At 42.3% G+C, this 21,627-nt stretch overlaps 1 protein-coding gene across 6 annotated transcripts in view; it reads left to right on the top strand.

Annotated features, from left to right (window-relative positions):
* LOC147013973 (sodium channel protein type 1 subunit alpha-like) overlaps positions 1-21,627 on the top strand; it is a 263,021-nt gene that overhangs the window by 181,358 nt on the left and 60,036 nt on the right. For all 6 annotated transcript variants that reach the window (XM_085851455.1, XM_085851453.1, XM_085851450.1 and 3 more), the window contains 4 exons: positions 2,056-2,412; positions 7,173-7,391; positions 7,522-7,701; positions 18,750-18,873. In XM_085851455.1, the coding sequence (XP_085707581.1) occupies positions 2,056-2,412; positions 7,173-7,391; positions 7,522-7,701; positions 18,750-18,873 (880 nt within the window). The remainder of the gene's footprint in view (positions 1-2,055; positions 2,413-7,172; positions 7,392-7,521; positions 7,702-18,749; positions 18,874-21,627) is intronic.

Raw genomic sequence — 21,627 nt, forward strand, 5'->3', positions numbered from 1 at the left:
TTTCTTCGCGTAATGTGAGGTCACTTGACACATATCGAATCCGCAAAACAAGCTGTGCAGTGTCACTAATATCGGTTGATTTGTCCAATGCTAACTAATAACAGACACACTTTCAATTCATCAAGCAATTGATTTTCCATATTTACGGCCAAATCCTGAATTCTTCAAACAATCGTTCTCCGACTTAGTTTTGCACCTTCTGCTTTCACAACGTTCGTAGTCCTGCAACAAATTTCCATTACTGAGATGATGATATCTTTCACCAATTCTGCATCCACAAACAGTTTGTTTTTTAGCCAGGATGAATGTAGCTTTATAGCTAGCAAATGCCACCAGTTCAGATGATGAAAAGTACCGCTTGAGGTTACACTGCTGATCAAGAAAAGATGATTTCAATTGAGCAATTTCTCTGGCTTGTTTTTGAGTACCAAGTGGGAACTTGTCATCAAATTTACTGTACATCTTTTTGGAGTGCTGTTCGACATTGTATTTCTTATCTATCGATGATTCTACAAGTTGGCCACACATTTTTACAAAATGGCCACACATGACCATTGGCCAATGGGTTGCCCACATATGCACTAGAACATTGTCTTCTTCGAAAATAAACAATTTGTATAAATTCTGTTGAATCCCTTAAATATTCCTATCATATGTCCCCATGTATATACTCTCTGTTTTAATGTAAATGGCACTATTAGCCTATATTCTCCAATCCTTCTTCATAACTTTGACCTGACAGTCATGGAATTGTTGTAGTTGCTGACTCAAAGTCCTTTCTAATGCAGCTACTCTACCTCCTCTGCCTTGTGTCCATCCCAACTGTGAGTGTTCAAGTTGGCTTTATATATTAGGGTGACTAAAACTGAATTAAATACTCTCGATGTGGTCAGCTGGCTTTCTCTGCTACTCAAGCACAACTTTGTCTTACTTAAACATTATATCCCTCTTGATATATCTTAAGATTCTGTTTGCCTTATCGAGTTCTATGTGAAACTCTTTTGAATGCTCTCGTGTTTTGTCTGCAATAACTTACAAATATATCTCAGGGTTTATTTTGTTCATGAGGCAGACTATATTATTTATCTATCACTGTTGCTTACACCTATTCCTATTATTTTACACTTCCTCTAATGATGTTTCTACCCACATGAAATGCCATTCTTCCCATTCTCCTAAAATATCAAAACTATCCTTCATGTGTCTCTCCTCATTTAAACTATTTACATTATTGTCTTTAGCTTAGTGTCACCTGAAAATATCGACAATTTAATTTCCACGCCTTCATATCAAGTCACTGGTTCTCAACTTGTATGTTGTGACTTAGGTTCACCAAGCCATTTCCACTGAGGTTATGGCAGGTCATTGGCAAATAGGAAGCTTCGGTCTCAATCCTGCTGATGATTTTAAAAATATCAGAGGCAATTAACTGCTGAAGCAAAAGGAAAAGGAGGAAAGGTGGTTATGAGAGAGCAAAGAAGGTTTAGGAGAGAATAGAATTGTGCTTTTGAAAGGATAGTAATAAACAGAATGGTAGAGGGAATGTGTGCATAAATGAAATTCCGCCAAATTTTGCATACACAATAAATAGATGGCTCCGAACACTTTTTCAATTTTTCTTTATGCAAGTTTGCAGAATTAAACCTCAAGTGATTTTATTTCCTTAACTTCATGAGTAATGTGCTCTTATTTCACATGCAGCACTTGGTTGTGAGTTGTGTCTTGTTTGGAGCATGGCTGTGTTGCTGATACAGTGCCCCCTGTAGATTAGAGTAAGAATTCGGAATTTATTCAGGGTGCCGGCAATAGCTCACCTACTCTTCACGAATGCCACAGTGGGATCTTTAACATCCATCAACTAATGCTGGCAGACAGGACACCCAGTTTAACTTCCATCTGAGGGATGGCGCACACATTGATGTATTTGAGTGAAATCATTATTTGTTATGAAATATAAAAGTGACGAGACTTTCTTTTTTCTTAAAAACAATAAAATGAGTTGGCCCTCTTCATAATTCTCTTTCTTCTACCTCCTCTGCCTTGTGTCCATCCCAGCTCCGAGTGTTCAAGCTGGCTAAATCATGGCCTACTCTCAACATGCTCATAAAGATCATCGGGAACTCAGTGGGTGCCCTGGGTAACCTCACCCTCGTTTTGGCCATCATTGTGTTCATCTTCGCCGTCGTAGGGATGCAGCTCTTTGGGAAGAATTACAAGGAGTGTGTTTGCAAAATCGACCGGACCTGCACTCTCCCACGGTGGCACATGCACGACTTCTTTCACTCATTCCTCATCGTCTTCCGTGTGCTCTGCGGAGAATGGATTGAGACCATGTGGGACTGCATGGAGGTGGCAGGGCAAGCCATGTGCCTTATTGTCTTCATGATGGTCATGGTCATTGGCAATTTGGTGGTGAGAACAACAGCCCTGGCTTTTGGACCGTGTTGCAACATCGGAGGGTTTTAGGTCATTTTTGTTTGGTCATTTGTTACAAATACAGTATATACTTTGACCATCATCAGACTTCAGATTAAGAATGGTTATAATGATATTCATTTGTACAATCATTTGGTTTTGGCAGCAGCCTTAAGTTAGTGTACCTCTTTGGAGTCACGAGCAGAGCACTTAACTCGTGATGCTGGAATTTCATTTTCAAATTCCATCTACATACTGTGTTTAGTCTATTGTCAACCACTGTCCTCATAAGTTGTGTAAAGGTACACTGAAGTTTCCTATTATCCTTGTCCTATGTTATACATTTACAAACTCCACATGAGCCATAGACATTGTAGAAAAGGGACAAGTACAGAATTATGACCTACCAATTCACTGTGCACTTCTGCAAACAATGACAGACATTAAGAAACTACATTTTATTCACTTCTGGGATTATTGTTTTTGGCAATGTTGTGTCAAAAAGTAGGATTCTTCCAGTTATGTCTTGCTACAATAGGCTTTGAATGAATGCACTGTGCCGGGACAGCTGCATGTGGATGTCAAAAACAGTAATTCCACCGTTTTAGCTTTGTAGCTGGCACAGTCTGCAAGATTATTGCAGAGCGAAGATGCGATTTGTTCGGCATCATGTGAAAACAAAATAGTTTTTGTTACACCATGGGTAAGATCAGAAGTCATTTTTGCAGCAAATGCTTCAAATTTGGCAGAAAAGCAGAAGTTTGGTTTTGAGCAGAGTGGGGAGAGTTGGGGAAAAAGTTTTGCAGGAGTCATGTGAAAAGGGAATGAGGAGAAGAGGCATATGGGGTGGGGGGGGGGGGTAGAGAAGGAAGATTCTGATTCTGATGTACCATACTCTGTTACAGAGTGATTGTGCTTCCAAAGCAGTTTTTTCGCAAGGGTTATGTGCTGGCTGGTTTGCCATTGCTTTCTCAGCAGTAGTTAGGGCAGGAATTTGTAACTTATGCAGGGTGCTGGCGAGAGCTCATCTCTTCCTCACGAAGGACACTGTGGGGTCTTTAATGTGCACCAACTAATGGCGGAAAATGGGACGCCCAGTTTAACGTCCATCTGAGGGGACGGGCACACACATTGATGAATTACCCTAGCTGTGAAACACTGGGATAACAGTTTGTAGCTGGGTCGGCATTCGAACCCAGGTTAGACAGCTTAGAGGCGAGTGCTCACCTCTCGCTAGGCCATCCTAGATCAGAAGGAGCAAACTATTTACATGTTCAAACTCGAGAAAAAAAATCCCAGGACAAAAGACCCATCCTATTCAACCAGAAAAGGGACTGAATGAATATCTCAAAAGTCAGCATGCTGCATGACTGCCAATAAAAGTCGAAATTATACAAACATAAACATGGAAAAGCAACCATCCAATAAAAATGCCCAAATGAAACCGAACAAAATTCAAATCTCTTTCTAGTTCCGATGTAATGATCATAATGTTGCATGAGGTGGTAGAGCTGGGGATAAATTGAGAAAATTAAAATTGAGGAAAGGAAGTGAAGGGACCTAGTTATAAGAAAGTGAAAAGCTGGAAGAGAGGTGGAGTGGAGACTGTGTGAGGAGAGATGGATAGAAAGCTTATGAGCAGTCAGGAGAAAAGGCCTGAACAGACACACTGAAGCTCAATGGTAAGTATATAAGTAAAAACAGGGCGTCTTGTGCTTCATGTTCTGCAGTGGTGCTCATAGGGGCTATTTATCGTTACTATGATTTTGCCCTTTCACATTTTGACCCGATTTTTAAATTTTTATCTCCAAATTTGCATATCATAATAAAGGTTTGTTGAAAGTTTGATGACAAAAGTTCAAATGGTAAAAAAGTTATGGTATGGACAGACGGACACACACACACACACACACACACACACACACACACACACACACACACCAGCAGCGATTGCAAAACCCCGTCTCCCGCTGTGTGGGGGGATGGGCTAATAATGCATTAAAGCAACACTTGCACTGATTGGTAAGACCAATGTATGCTAAGCAGGAATTTAATTTTATTATGTATACTAATATTCAAAATATCAGCAAATATTTCCATATGTATTCAGGTAAGGGGAATTCTCAAAATTCATAACATAAAATATTATACACACCACATCGTCTTTCATCATGGTGTAATATATGCACTTGCAAAAAACAGAGCAAGTCACCCCTGATACCTTACATTTGCATCTCATTGTTTTTCAAGTGTGGCACTGGCATAAAGCTAACCATTCATCCAATAGCTGTCTGTGACATTTAGATGGTCATGGAAGTCCATCAACTTCATCCCATCTGTAGTCTTGTGTTCTTGTCTTGTCGTCATCATTTAAGAGAGTAAGTGCATCCCTGATAACAAAATATGCTTCGCATATACTGTATGTCCTCTGACTGAGCTTGATGTTGGTGGCACTTCGAACAAGAGGTTTGTTCAACTTTGTGTAATAGATATATCTCAGCTCGTTGAAAGTGTCGACTTTTGAATTTAGTGACCAAAATCTGACCAGATACTGTTTCAACATTATCAATGCCTTGTTCTTGGAAGGTGCTTATCAGCTTCAAATTCTGCAAGGAAGTTTCCTGGTTCTGTTTTCAGGCTGCATGTTTGGTCCCAATCTTGCTTGAAGCATCATCTCCATTCTCCAGTTAGAATGTGAGCCTTCACCAAAACATTGCAGAATGTAGCTCCAAGCTTTGTCCACAGATCGTGTAAAGGAATTAATTGACATTTGTTCCCAATACCGAACCGAATCCAAAGCTCATTTATGTCTTTGGCTTTTTACGATGGATGCCTATCCCAGCATTTGAACTACCACATTTGTATCATTCAACAGAATAACAACATAACAACATGATGGGCCCCATGCTCGATTGTCCAGTTAACATGGGGCACAAGCTATGGTCAGCTTCCTGAATTGTGCGAATAAGCTGTTGAACTACAGTTGCATTCATTGTTTGAGAGTAGCACTGCAGGAATAATGTCCTCATTCACAACCATCCTATTTGCAATGACTTTAAGTTTTCTCTGACCATGATTCAAATTCGTTCTGGGCGACCATGTGTGACGTCATGTCGTTAGGATAACCATATCCGGTTGGTACAACTTAGGAATTGGTCCTAGGCAGCAGGTTTGACAGCTCTCAGCATCCCTCGCTTGCAACCAATCAGTGCCAGAACTGTCAGAAATCAGTTACGCGAGCATAACATCTGACGACGATGACCAACAGTATGTCCAATTTTGTTGCCACGTCATCGACATGCGTGCCTAGTTTGGTGTAGACAATGTCTGAGGTTCAGGAGACAACATTGGGCTGCTATCCTCTACAGATGAGTCGAGGTTCCATCTAGACAGTAGTGATGGCCATTGTCGTGTTTATCCACGGGAAGGGGAATGTTGCACTGACGTACGTGTTGTGCAACATTCGCTGTTCAGTAGTGGCAGCATGATGGTATGGGGAGGCATCATCGCACATCATGCAGAACCCATGAGCTGGAGGTCACCAATGGAAATTTGACAGGTATTCGGTACCATGATGAAGTTCTTGTCCTCACGTCCTCCTGTTCCTGCAGGTTCATGAATGTCACATCTCACTTCAGCAGGATAATGTGTTCCCTCATGTCGCATAAGTGGTCACCAACCTCAGCGCACAACAAAACATTCCCACACTTCCCTGGCCTGATCTTTCTCCGATAGAACATGTGTGGGATGAAATGGAACAATGAATTCACCATCTTCAAAACTAGCCAGCAGCGTTAGCCCAACTGTGGCAGGCCTTGGTACAGATCTGGAATTACATCCCTCAAGCCTTCTTCAACCATCTTGTGTCTTCAATGATGTGCCGTTGCCAAGAATATGTCAATGCGAATGGTGGTCACACCAGATACTGAGCTGTTAACAAACTTTTGACTGCACCCCTCTTCGAGCCTCTGGAGAGATATGTCTTGCACACATGTATTGGCATTTTCATGATGATTTCATGTTTGTCAAAATCTAAATATTGATATGATCAAACAATGTGCTATGTTTGTTTTCATTTCTCATATCATAGGTGTAAATGATGCACAGCAACTTTTTTTCTGCTAGTATATTATTTTTCAGTTGAAACCTTTCTGTCATATCCCCCATTTTTAAAATTGTGGCTGGGAAGTAAATGTCCAGGATTTTTTTTTTGTTGGTTATAGGTGTATTAACAAGATCAACAATTAAACACCATGTACATCACAATTTTTACAGTACTGTATGGTGGAGACTGACCACTAAAGAGGCCCAATCCAAACAAGGTAATATCCTGTCTTGTTATAAGAATGGTCAGGGCTAAAAAAAATTGTTTTGACTGCCTCATAAGTATGAGAGTTATATTTCAGATATTAGGTTTACTGTTTTGCTGCTACCTGGTTCAAGTTTTAAATATTCATCATTATTTGGCTCAACTTACCAAATGTTGATATGTTGATATGGTATAAAAGTTGATGAGGACAACCACCTCATCAACTTTTGTGCATTGTGGACTTGTGAACTACAATCTTCTTTGACTTGCTCAGGAATTCCATGAAGCATCTTCTGGACCTTAAACTGCACAAAGTTGCAGTGATATTTTTATGAGATGTCTATTTATTTCTCAATTAGTTTTTCATGGTGAAGTTTATATTTGAAGCGTTCATGTTCATATGTTTCTTCACGTACTATAAATGAAACTTTTATAACCTCTTTGCCAGGTTCTCAACTTATTCCTGGCATTGCTGCTGAGCTCCTTCAGCGCTGACAATCTTGCAGCAACAGACGACGATGGAGAGATGAACAACTTGCAGATTTCAGTGCAGCGCATAAAATACGGCATTGCCATGACAAAACTTTTCATCCGTGAATTTTTTCAGAAACACTTCAAAAAGAACAAGGTGCTGGAAGATGATGTGAAAGCGTTGAATGAAACCAAGGTACAATTTTTGCCGATGGCACCTTGACTTCTTTTTTTTTTCCATCGTTAATGCAAAAGCTTTTAATTTATTTCCTCTTTGCTTGATTCGTCATTCATTTCTTGCACAAACGTTATGGCCTGTGCTGCAGGATGAGTACGTGGGAAACCACACTGTGATCCCAATAGGACAGGAGGAAGGCAACAAAGTGTCAGTAGATACCACTGGGTTTTACCCCCGGCGAGTACCCATTGCTGTCGGAGAGTCAGACTTTGAAACCCGAGACACTGAGGATCAAACAAGTGAATCAGACTTGGAGGGAAGTAAAGAGGTAAGAGCTCATAAAATACCTTCAATTTATAATATGCAATGCTTCTTCTGGCTTTTTTTACTCTGATAATGGAGAACCATTGGCATTTTCCCTTTGATATTGAGCTGTGAGCTAGCTCAGGAGTTTTCCAACCTCTTTGTACTGGTGGACCCAAAGACACAGTCATCAACACCAGGGATCCCTACTCAAAGGGGATGAATGTCTGACCCAGAAGGTTTGATATTGATATCGTCTTGAAAAAAGGGTGAATATAATAGTATCTATAAGTACTGTAATTTAAATGAAATAAAAATAAAAATTCCATCACTTAAAAATTTTTTTCAGTCAATTGTAATATTTAATCTATGGTATAATGATTAAACTAAAACACATAATATAAATCACTCATTCATTTTTCTTTCCCACCTCATTTATCAATTCATTCAGTCCCACTTATTCTTATTTCATCTCCCATTTTTCCTTCTTTCCCAAACAGTCTGTCAACTCTAATCTTTCAAAATTTAAATCACAGTTTAAAATATTTCATATCCCTTTATTCTCATTCCAAATATCTTACTCCAATGCTGTTTCTTCTCCCTCACCACCTTGCTATTTCATTCCTGGATAACTCGCAAACCATTACGACATAGAAATGTGAGCTATCCATGAATGAAACCCCATGTATTCTCATTATCTTTTATATTATTAACCCTCCCTAAGCCATTTATCATTCTCTTGCAGATCATTGTGATTTCTCCACTCTCCCTCCACCCATCTTTCATATATTTATTATCTTCCTATTATCTCAGCCTTTTACTTGTTCTTGAGCTTGTTACCAGCTTATTTACCAAACCTATCTTCCTTCTCTCTCAAACCACTCACCCTCCCATCCCCAACCAGCTTGTTCTTTCATTCACATGCCATATTTTCCTGCCATTCACTCTGCTTTGGTCTGTGTTCTAGCTTTCCAACAAGCCTTGACTCTGTAGATGAACAAAAATATGTGACTGGCTTTGCAGACCCCTAATCGCCTCACAGGTCTGCAAACCTCCATGACAAAAAGTAGAGTTAAATTTTGCTCTCTGAAGCATACACAAGCTGCTCTTTAAACTAATTATGACAAAAAACAAAAAACATGGCATTCCCCATATAAACAATACAGGGCCTTTGTTCGCAGCTCAGTGGAATACCGCTCTCTTATAATGGTTGGCACCCCTGCTTCACATGTCACTCCTGTTTGCTGTATAATCTAAATTTATTAACATCAATGACATCTCAAAAAAGCAGTGGTTGATTGTGGAAATGGATGTGTAGGCTCGTTTGATGGTCCTCCTGGAGAGACAGGGTAAGGATGCCAAGATTTTCACATGTTTAAAGACCTGTTCCAAGTTATAGATGAGAATTTAATGGTAAATCGAGAGAAGCCACTGCTACCGACCTGTTGGTGGCATGTGAAATTCCAAAGAATCACTTCCAGTTCTGGGTTTGCAGCAACAGCAGGTTTCTCTTGGGGGTTTCTGCCGACTTTCTCAAAGTTAAGTTTCCGGACGTTATTTGTCCCGTTTTAACTGTTTGTTTTCTCACCTACATGTTTCTGTGTGTTCCTCGTTTTGTTTTGTTTCAAGAATCGTGCTATTTTGTGAGTTTTTGTCGATCTTGTCTTGCAGGGTTCCTTGAAGCCTACCCATCCTTCCCCTCGAGGTGTACGATCGTTTTTATTTGTATTCTCTCCCTATTACCTTAAATTCCTATTTTCCCCACTTTCCCAACGCCCCCCATTTCTCCCAACTAAACACTCTGTTTCTTGTCTTAAATTCAAAACAAAAACAAAAAACTACCTTTCTCTCTGCATACTGCATACTCACGAGTCCCGATGCTTCTTCTTCCTCTTCTTCTTCCTCCTTCTGCCGGCACACCATCTTTATTCTATTTAAGCTGACCCACTCTTGCCATTACCTTCACGATTTCTTCCTTCAACCTTCCATTCCCAAATATTACCTAATCCTCAATAATCCATCAAAAAATAATAATATTCCTTGTATCCTTTCTCTCAAAACACCTCCTGTAACCACATGTCTCTCTCTCTCCTATTCCTGATACTTTTCATTGGCCCATCAGCCTCACTCTGCGTTTACCATTCCAAATTCACCATACACCTCCATGATTTTACTTCAACCTTCCCTTTTCTGAATGTTATGCAATCCTTATTTAAAATAAATAAATTCACTTTTAACTGCACACCTCCCATAGCCACGTGCTTCTCCCGTAACCACGTGATATGTTTCCACCCCCTGAGTTACCGATCCAAATTCCCCATTCACCTCATGATTTTTTCTTCAAACTTTCCATTCCCTAACCTGATGAAAACTCTTTCAAAAAAAAATAATAATAATAAAAACTATCTCTTATAATGTTTCATCTTCCTCTTTCACACGTGTGGTTCTCATTACTGTATCATAATGCATGAATCTTCTCCTATTTCGACAGACTGCTCTCAATTCGACCTTTCCCTCATACCTTGCCAAAAAAATCCAACTGTTACAGTGTTTCTTTTCTCCAATATCTTAATTCGCCTTTATTGCATCTATCAAGAAATGTCTTTAATTGCATCTCTGACCTAAAAATAAAAAACCCCAGTTTGCAATAAATGTTTGCTTTCCATCAACCATTCTTTTTTTTTCCAACTTCAGTGCTAACTCACCCATCTCACCCCTCCCTCTCAAAGCAACCATCACACTCTTCTCCCTCCAAGCCTCCCTCTCACCTTTCTCCCTCAACTCTCCCCACTCACCCTTCTCCAATCATTCACCCCTCACTCACCCTTCTCAAAGTTGACCCCCCTCCCTCTCATCCACAAAACTGCCTCCTTCCTCTGCCCTCTCACCTCCATCTCATTACTCCACCTACTCAAATCCTCAACTGCCTTCTGCCCCCTCTCTTCTCCACCCTCTCCCCCAGCACCACAGAGCCTTTTCTCCTCCTCATCCGGCCTCCTCCCCTCGCTATTCTGCAATCCCCAACACTCTTTCAACAACCCCCCAACCTCCCCTCCCCTCCTCCCTTGTCCTACCCTCCCCTGCCCCTCCCATCCCTTGCACCAAAAGCCTCCTCCCCTCCCTCTTCATTAACAGCGTGGACCTCAAATATCCGGCGCCTTCGCTGAAACCTTACAGATCTTTCCATACAGGTTTCCAATGACAAACCAGACATAATCAGCCAAACAGAAACTTTCCTCCCTCAAAACGTCTCTGACTTCCAAGTATCTCTCCCTGGTTACTCCCTCCTCCGGTATGACAGACCTGAGCATCGTCCTGGTGGAGGAGTTGCTCTCTTCATCAAAGACTCTATTCCTCACTCTCCATGCACTGCCCTCACTCCCCCACACCCCCAGGAATACCTCTGGCTACGGCTTCCCTCCACTCCCACCTCATGTTTATATGTGTACTGTACCGTCCACCTAACAGTGATGACTCCATTTACACCTCACTATCCAAAAACATGGACCAACTTCTATCTTCTCATCCAAACTCTCTCTTCCTCATATGTGGTTACTTAAATTGTCATCATGCCAGTTGACTAGGTGTGGGGACCTCTCTCACCTGTCATGGTACTTCAGCAAAAGCTTTCTGCGACTCATTGGGACTGACTCAATCGGTCAATTTCCCGAGCCAGATCTCAACCAACGGTACTCTATCTCTTCTGGATCTGATTTTGACAAATTTATCTGAAAATATCTGCTGTTCTTTCTCCGTTCCAATCGGTTCTTCTGACCACGTGCTTGTCAAAGTGGACATCTCTCTGGCTGTTGTCAGAGAACCACCTCACTGCCGTCAAGTCTGGCATTTCACTCAAGCCGACTGGCAGGGTCTCCAAGCAGCCATCAAACTTATAGACTAGTCTTCCATCACTACTTTCTCCAACATCAACTGATCCTGGGAATTCTTTCAAAGAAACTTACTCTCCCTCATGCACAGATTTATCCCCTCTCGTCTTCAGTTGTCCTCCCCTTCCTCCCGCCCATGGTTCACTGAAGCTTGTGGCAAGGCAGTTGTCCTCAAATAACTTGCCTTTGCCTCATGGAAAGCAAACCCGACTGAGGTTAATCTCAGTTCCTTCCACAAAGCTCGGAACAAGTGTGTATCTACCCTCAGGAGAGCCAGAAAACAGCATCTTTCTAAGCTCAATTCTAAACTCTCAAACCTCTTTCCCTCCTCCAAATCATGGTGGTGTCGAATCAAATCTGTTTCTGGTGTATGTTCCCTCTCCATTCCCTCCCTTACCTCAAATGGCCACACAGCTAATACCACACGGGAAAAGGCTAAATGCCTAAACTCAGTGTTTGTATCGAAACCTTGTGTCCAAAACCCATCGCTTTTTGGACCCACCTTAGACCTAAGTCACATTTGCCATGGCGGCCGTGGGGTCTCCAAAATCTACGGCCACCTGCAATTATACGGCGGCTGCAGTATTTCCACGGTCACATAATGTAGCAGTCACATATGTTTTTATTTTTCGGGGAGCCGCACGACGTATTTAGAAATTGTGGAGACCGAAAACGTGGGGTTGCCGTACGGTCTTTGATTTGATGTCGCACGGTGACCTTAAGGGGGCCCTGCGGTGGCCATAGAATTTTCAAGACAGACGCAAGGTAGCCTCAAGGTGCCCGCAAGGCGGCCGCAGGCGGGCCCGAAGGCGAACGTGCGGCCAGACGGACGGTAACGAATGGGTTAAATGTATTTTTTTTTACCAGTTTTTTTTTTTCGGGATGTCGAATTTCTACGGCGAACGTAGAAATGAAAAAAGTTATAACTCCGCGTTATAATTCCATGGCGACCCCTACGGCCTGTAAAAGATAGCCAAACGGCGTAGGGCCACCCTGAGGCCACCGCAGAAACTCTGCGGCCGCCGCACGTTTCTGTCAATTCAGAGGGCGTACGGCCGCCGTATCCTCGCCGTAGAGCAAATGTGACTTAGGCCTTACCCAGTGGCACCCAAATGTTCCTGGATTCTGTGTCCTTTTCCTCTGACAAAGTGGAGAGCTTGCTGTCAAACATCGACTCAGATTCTGCAACCGGTCCAGGCGGCATCAGCCCATATGTCCTAAAAACCTGCTCCTCTGCTCTTGCTCACCCTCTCTCTGTTCTATTCACCCTCACATTTGCTCAAGGTCATCTGCTGTCTGATTTGAAATCAACAAACATGCAACACTCCAAAGCACTGCCATGCAACACTCCAAAGCCAGTCGCCAACTGGGAATCCACCGTCATGCAAAGTCCTTCCTCGGCCCAACTGAGCTCCTGACCACATTCAAAGCTTTTGTCTGCAGCCTGGAGTACTGCTCTCCCCTCTGCGCTGGTGCTCCTGCCTCCCACCTTTCTTGGCTTCACGCTGTGGAAACCAAGGCATTTAGGATCATTGTTATCTCCCGCGATGAGGCTGAGTCTTTGGGCCTCTCACTCTCTCACCGCAGGCAGGTCGGTGGTCTTTCTTTCTTCTACCGTCTCCTCTCTGTTCTCGCCCTCCACCCCCTGCTCTGTCTGCGATTTCTCCCCACCATATTTCCACAGGGTGCTCAAGGTCCGCCAACAACCCCCTTCTGGTAAAACTACCAAAATCACGAATCACTGCTCATCTTCACTCCTTTATTTCTCGTTTTTTTCCCCGCCTTTGGAATGAACTCCCTCACTCTGTTCAATCTCACTCTTCCCTCCAGGCCTTCAAAACAGCTGTTCACCACCACCTCTTATCATCCCCATCCAAATCCTCAATCTTTTCTACCCCCGTTAATCCACCCCAAACCCACCTCCTTCAAATTCCCTGCTTTACTTCCTGAAAGTCCCTGTAATGTCCATCTCGTATACCCCGTGTTCCCCGCCCCATCCCTCTCCCTTCCGCAGATCTCCTAATGTCTCTGTTCCCCACTGTTTTGTCCTTCCTACTCCCAACCCTCTCGTCTCATGTCCCCCTTACTGTGCGTTGAGTGTTAGCTCTCATACGAGCCTCGACAAGGTATACTAAAAAAAAGAAAAAGAAAAAAAGAACCCGTCCTTATGGATGGGCTAACTCCCCCACTTTTGTGATGTTATGGCATATTCTGTCCAACTTTCCTGCTTCAGATCTTCCTGCTTCAGATCATCCAGTGTGGCAGGTCAGTTGGCATCCACAGAGCCCTTGGTAGCCCCTCAGAACCAGTTGTCCAGAGGGTTGAAGTCTGGGCTGTGGGGTGCCCAGTCATGAGCGGTACCCAGGGCAATGAGGCGGTTTCTGAAGAGCTGCCGCAGGAAAGTGATGGTGTCACCAGCTATATGTTGGAGTGCACCATCCTGCATAAACCAGGTCATGCTGAGCTTGGTTGGGGTGACCTGTTGGGCTCGATCATTATGGAACTTCTGGAGCATGGCCCAGTAGCACTCACCATTGATTGTCACCATCCGGCTGTTGTCATTCTCAAACTAGTAAGGCCCTGGTGTTCCCCATCTGGCATTGAAGGCGCAGAGGCATGTGACCTTAGGCCCTTTCAGGTACCTCTCAGTGATCTCCTTTGGTTATTCTGCCCCGCCCACCCAGAAAACGTTATGGTTGTTGATGGCACCACTCAAGTGGAACAGTGCCATCAACTGAACCAGATCAGGTTGATCCAGTTTTGGTACCGCTCCATCCTGTCACTGAGCCAATTGCACATATCAAGTCTCCTTTCATGTCGTTTTGACTCAGTTTATGCCTAATAGAGATGATGTATGGGAAAATCTTCGGTTCCTTCGTGAGGATATGCCAGACTGATGTTGGTTTGATGCCCAGCTCCTGTGAGTGCCACCGGTGGGACTTCTTTGGACGGGACTGTGCACCACAGAATCCCAAAGAGCATCAATGTTGGCTTGGCTCTTCCTTACTGATGCTGGCATGCCACTGTTGCCCTTGCTCTGGTTGTGCACTGTACCCTTGTGCTCAAAATGTTTTACAATATGTTGAATGGCACAATTTGTGGGTCCATTACGTATTCTGAACTCAGATTCCTGGCAGAACCTCCGGCAGGTGTCGACATATGATTTAGTCTCATACCACAGAGCCACCACTTTTGTCTTCTGCTTCACTGCCAATGGCATGGTTGAGCTCGGGAGCTAGAAATCCCAGAGAACAAATACCACGATAACACCACCAAACCCTGAAAAGGAAAAACGGTATAAGTCAAAAAATAAATTAATTGGCAGGAAGTCAAAGTTGTATCAATCTTTTTTGAAACATCGCTTCGCTGAAAGAAATACCAATCTTTGCTGTGATGGCTAATTAATAGGGCAAGAAGAAAAAGGATTCCTGGAAGTGTGGGGATAACCAGCATCGCAAGTTGGCGTTTACAGTTTCGCCACGTGTGCCCATGTACCCAAAATAGAAAAAAAAATCTTTCATCAAAAACCTTCCCTGGAGTTTCCTGAATCCACCATGATTCGATTTATTGAAATCTGATAATCCGTTCTCAAGTTATAACATGACAGGCCAACAATCAGGAGGTGCTTCTGATGTGTGTAAGTGTGTATAATGAGTCGAAATTCGCTAATGCATTACAAAAGCGTGACAGCCGGTCAGAAAAATCATATTCAAATAATTCTGCTCAATTCGTCACTTCTGGAACCATTTGATACCACATTTTTGGGTTTCACTCATTATAAACGCTTCCAGTCACTGGAAAACAAAGAAAATATAGAATGTTTGCCAAAAAAGTGCGGTTAACGTGCGTTAGGTTTGACCAAAATATGAGGCGATAAAATGCCGTTTTTCACATAATAGCAGAGATATCACGGCCATTACGGGCTTCTTCATCGGAAAACAATGACGTGTTGTTTGTGCAGTGCCACAAGGCACACGTCTATAGCGTCATCACTTCTGTTGTACCTCGTTCACATGACCTGCAGACCACTTTCACGTGCATACGAAATTGACAGACCTGCATCATCAGTTTCGTCAGGCGTTGTTTTGCACGATCGGCCATCAATAGAGGCGATTCATGCAGATCGGTATACTACAATTACGATGTAATACATATAATTGATATCTTTATTGCAATGCAGCTAAATAGTAAAGCTCATCATCATTTATGCCCCCCCCCCCCCGTGAAACTTTGACGGACACATATTACGCAAGTGAACCGAGGAAACATCGCTCCGTACGAGCAATTCGTTGATCTTTCCGGCGAAACGTGTTGCAGAACAAAGGATTCTGAACATATCGTTACGGAAATGGCCCTTATTGGAATACTAAATATAGGATTAGCTCAGATCCCCCATTAAATGCCTGTTTAGCTAGGTTGTGTGGTAAAAGGGACGTTATGTGTGTGTCGGGAGGTGTAAGAGGCTGTTTGTTGTTTGTGCGTTGGTGGTGAAACAAGGGCTCCATCTTCTTCCTCCCCTCTACGGACGATAGGCCCCGCCCAGTCGGCTGGGGGTGTGGCCTGGAGAGAGGGTGTGGCTAGAGAGAGGAAGTGACACGAAGGGGCGGAGCTTTTGTCGGCAGTCGCTGAGAGAGGCGGTCCTCGTGTGTCGAAGCGAGCAAAACAAGAGAGAAACGAAGGGGAGAAAGAGTATTGTGTGTGGAAAACAGTTGGGTTTTCGAGGCGTGTTCATAGTCACTTCAAAGTGAGAAACGAAGGCTTCGTAAAAAGGTTGAGTATGTGGAAACAGTCGCTCTGGAGGCATGCTGGTTTTAAAAGCGAGCAAACGTAAGAGAGGAGGCCTGCACGTCAAATCGGCGATCGACTCTAAGGAAAGAAAAGGTGATTCGACAGAGAGAGGAGCTGAGAGGATGAAGCGGAAGTCGGGCTTCGAGGCGGGAAGGCAGGAGAGGAGACGCCAGAGCTTCTGATGGTCCCTGCTCACACAAACGGCGTGACACGTTTGTCGATCCGCCTGTGGAGCTCAGACCTCGATCTGGGCCTTGTCTGGAGAACAGGCCAGGCCTGGATTTGTATGCTGAACCCTGGAGAGAGATCGGCTGAGGCCAATCGTTGATCTGGCAGACTTGTGCCGTCGACATTTCGCGGAGCCGGAATGCGCTGAGGAGAGCATGCGCACGTGGTGACTTGAGAAGGAAGAGTACGGCGCCGCCATCTTGCCAAGTGGCGCGTCCGAGCTGGAGTTTGAATCCGTGGACACCCGCTTGTTACGAGCGACATTCGTGCTTCTTGACGCTTTCCTCTCGTCCATGAGCCATCACCAAGTACTCTGTCTTGCCTTGCATGCGTGCTGTTTGTCATTGTCTGCACATGTTGTATAAGGCATATTTCGGTAGCGATCCCCTCGAAACCTGTAGACCGTGGTTCCCAAGTTAAGAATGGGATGAGGTTTGTTAATAAAAACATTGTCGTGAATTTTGCTTGTGTTGTGATCCCCGATGTTCTCCAATAAATCTGGTTAATTCGTATGAAGTTGCCGCTATGGATTAATTTGTGTCGCGTCGAGGAACGATCCGTTCGATTGGCAAATAAAACCAAAAGTGGTTACAGACTGGTAGACTCCGCTCGGTCTCTGACAAAACCAGTCTGTAACCAGGGGTTCTATTTCCCCAACTGGCAAGGTACAAGGATTACATTGGTATCGCGATTGAAGGCGCGTGACCCGAGGCCTCTGCTGAGCTGGCCGTCGTTATGAACCCCGGAGAAAGCGGTGGTGAGGGTGGCGCCAAGGACCGGGTGAGAATCCCGCCATCCCGGATCCGCAACAATATTCTCTGGGGGAAAGGCGATTAATATTCCAATAGACGTATGCGAGTACGGCTACTCGGAGTATGCAAATGCGTTCTACGCGGACGTCACAAAACTAGTGCATCAGAATCAACGTTTTTCAGAACAAGATATGTAAAATCGGCCAAACGATGAATTTCGATGACGCGCACTTTATTACGGACGTGTCCTACGATATGCAACTACGTAGTGGAAATATAATATTCGACACTGGGCAAAGGTATCCAAAAAAGGGGAAAATTATAACGTACCGAATTCCATGAAGGCAATGTAACGCATTTGCAAATTTTGACTTGTGTGTGTGTGTGTGTGTGTGTGTGTGTGTGTGTGTGTGTGTGTGTGTGTGTATATTTATGTATATATATATATATGTATATATATATATATATATATATATATATATATATATATATATATATAAACACACACACACACACACACACACACATACACATACACATACACATACACATACACATACACATACACACACACACACACACACACACACACACACACACACACACACACACACACACGGCATGGTTATGTGGAGTCATCTGCAAAGAGGAAAATATTGTTTTCCAAATCATTTAAGAGGTCAATAATGTACTGTATACTAAGAGCAGGACTGGGCCCAAGACACTGCCATGCAACAACACTCCATCCTTTACTTGGACAGGAAATGAGAGGATTACATTGAGAGATATGTGCTGACCGAGTGGAGGAAATATGCATACCAGGAAGGAATCTTTAATTTATACTTCTTCACAGCATCAAGGTCTGACTCTCCCAAGGAATCTGCTTTGTACTGTATATTTCCTTGTGCTTTAAACATCAAAATGCAAGATGTGTAATTTGTTACTAATCAAAACAAGATAGCTCGGTGATTAGCCTACTTGTCCTTGAGATTTCTGGTCTGGCTTTGATTTTCATTGGGGTCAGACAATCATACATTGCTGCTCTGCTGCAAGCCAGGAGGGAGTGCTACATCTCAGAGTTCATGATACTTTTGATGTGGATATAAGTTGGCTTTTCTATCTGTATTTGGGTTGTGAAAGTCAGACCCAAGTGTTTCTTTAAAAGGGTGGCCATTGTCTATCAATACCCTGTGAAGTTCCCTGCTTGGGTTTATCGGAATAATAATCATAACCTGTGATAAAGTGTGAGCACTATAACTTGGATACAGCATAAATATGATGGGACAAATTTGCATCGTCGTCGTTGTTGTTGTTTAAATTCGTTTGCAAATTAAATTTCAGTTGTGTGAAAAGGACATAAAATATAATGCCCATCAGGGTATCTAAAAGTATTTTCATAGTATTGTTGTTTTGTATAGATTCTGAATGAAACAAGCTCATCTGAGGGGAGCACTGTGGATTTCAAAAAAACTGGAGATGAGACAGAACCTGCTCCAGAACAAGCCAATGAGATTGTGGAACCGGAAGCTTGTTTCACTGAGGGCAAGTGCTCAAAATACTTGTACACATACAATACCATTACTGCTATCCATCTAATGACATGGTTACATTCGTCAATAATCATAAATTTACAATGAAACCCCTTTGTAATGACATTCAAGGGACCCAATTATGTTTTTTTTCAATTTTGTTATTATATGGGAGTTCTTTGTGAATTGGTTCTTCAAAATATAGCACAGCCGTGCATTGTTATTTCTTTGTTAATGAATGCAATAAGATTAAATGTTATTATTAATGAATGTAAGATTTTTAATTAATGATTAATGATAATAATAATGGCATTAATAATAAGATTAATGATAATAAAAAAGATTATTGATGAATGCAATAAGCCATGCAATAAGATTAATTAATGTCATAACATTTAAACATTGTAGTGGGAACAATTAGTTAAGTTCGATGATATGGTCTGATGAGGTATTCCTTTCTAGTTTTTTTGCCGGGCCTGCTTTTTCATTTCACCTGTTACTACCTGGTCTAATTTCCTAAACAATTTTGAGTATTAGCTTGAAATATATCAGAGGTAAAGAAAAATACTCTAGTCGGTCTAATGCCCTATTAACTTCACTTCTTAGGAGTTTCCAGTTTATTTTCCCCTTCATAGTTTGGTTTTGTTTCATCTTGAGTCACTTCTGTTTGAGAAGTACAAAGTTCACTGTCTACTCAGACAAACTCTTCAAATGTTAAATATTTGACCCGCAAGTTTTGTTGTTATTTATTGCCACCTTTCGCCATCACTTGTACTGCTGTCTTCTTCTGGAATGTCTGTGGTGGTGGTCTGGAGAATATTAAAAAAAAGTCTCTGCATTGTTTGGAGAATGTCTCATTTTAGCTTCAAAACATCAGAGGAATACTCCATTCTTCACAGAAAGTACTGAACAAGTTGTCTTCTTTCAATCTTGACTTGATAAATGACTCCTTAATCGATTGTTTGCAACTTTCTTGTGCAGTTTGGAGGAAAAAAAGATTACTTTCACACTTCTTAGGTGCATGCCCTCAATGTTATGTGCAGGACATTGATTCAGGAAAACAATAATTTTTCTTTTCTTTAAATCTATGCAATCAGTACTGTGCAAAAGTTTGGGTTATTCCAATGATATGATGTACTTTTGGGTAAATTCATCAAATTACCAATGATAACAGTCATATGTTTTTTATTGTAAATTAACAGCCTTTATAAATGTGCATGAAACAAACAGCTTCAGTAAGCAAGAGTTCAATGAACACCTTACCTGTGCAGTCTTGAGAAACAATTACATGGGCACGGTCTGCGAGCAGAAAATTTGATTGCTCATGATGACATAAAATTCCACAATATTTTGTCCAAGCACTACGAAGCAGAAGCGTTTTGAAAGTGGCAAAAAGACGATTTGTGTTCTGGAGTGATGAAATTTATAATTCATTTGAAATCAAATAAACATTTAAGAGGTCGTAGAAAAATAATTCAGAATTTTACCGCCATTGTTGCAGCGCCTTTTACACCACATTACATTAGTTATTCATGCTTGTTGTTTGTGTCCTGCTTGACGTCCTTAAAAACAGTAATTTTCCTGTTTGGAATGATTTTCGATTTTGTTTGACTTCCAAACAGACTGATTTTTTTTTTTTTTTTTTTTTTAATCTAGCTCATCTCTGTGCATGCGTGATCATGTCAAATCCAAAGCCAAATTACTGTTAAACTACAGGTTCGTTTTCTGATTCATGTTCAAAATACAACATTCAATGGAAAAAAATGTTGTTCCTCGCTCATCAATTGACGTTTGTAGACAGACACACAGACAAATTTAACCAGTTGCTTAACCCCACTTTTTTCTTCGCTTGCACAGGTAGTAACAAAAACAGTGTCATTTTATAGTATCAGTGAATACTTTTATGTCTGCCCTTTGCCTTCCTGAGTGCCATCACTCTTTTACCCCTTCTTCCTGGATACGACTGAAGCACTCTTCCAGGAATATTGTGCCAAATATCCTGTTGTACATTCCACAGTTTTGTAAGGTTAGTTGGTTTCTTCTTGATTCCATTTCCAGATAATCCCATATGGCCTCAATAGAACCCATGTCTGGGCTCTAGGGTGGCCATTCTAACACTTGGCGAGCATACCAGCTGCAGCCCTGTTCTCCAAATACTGTTTTACTATACGGTAAACCATCAAATATCGCGGGTTCTAATATCACAGGTTTCGACTGTCGGGGGCAACCTATTCTGTTCAAATCTTTCAAACCTCATTCCCAAATGTTCATATTCCAACTCTGTATTTGAATTTTATTCCCAAATCCTTATTTTCCAACACCCATACTCGAACCCCCATTCACAAACACCCATTCTCAAACCCTTATCTTCCGACAACCGGACTCAAACTGCCATTCTAAAATCGTTATTTTCTGACACTCGTACTCGAAGCACCATTTTCAAACACCCATTCTCAAACCCTGATTTTCTGACACCCGTTCTCAAACCACCATTCTCAAACACCCATTCTTAATCCATTATTTTCTGAAACCTGAACTCGAACCCCCAGTCTCATGCTTCATTCTCAAACACACATTCTCAACTGCAGCTCATGAAACTAGTCGAGGCAAAGGGATTTATTCAGGAGCAGGTTATTTACGCTGACGAGACGGGATTATTCTGGAAGAGGATGCCATATTGTACCTTCTTCTCCAAGCAGGGAAGGTCTGCTCTGTGTCAAGGTGAGGTGGTTAAGGATGGCCTTACCTACCCTTCTGATATGTTGCA

Source organism: Eptatretus burgeri, chromosome 13 (assembly GCF_056783735.1).
Source record: "Eptatretus burgeri isolate ZD-2024b chromosome 13, Ebu_testis_v1, whole genome shotgun sequence".
Taxonomy (NCBI): Eukaryota; Metazoa; Chordata; class Myxini; order Myxiniformes; family Myxinidae; genus Eptatretus; species Eptatretus burgeri.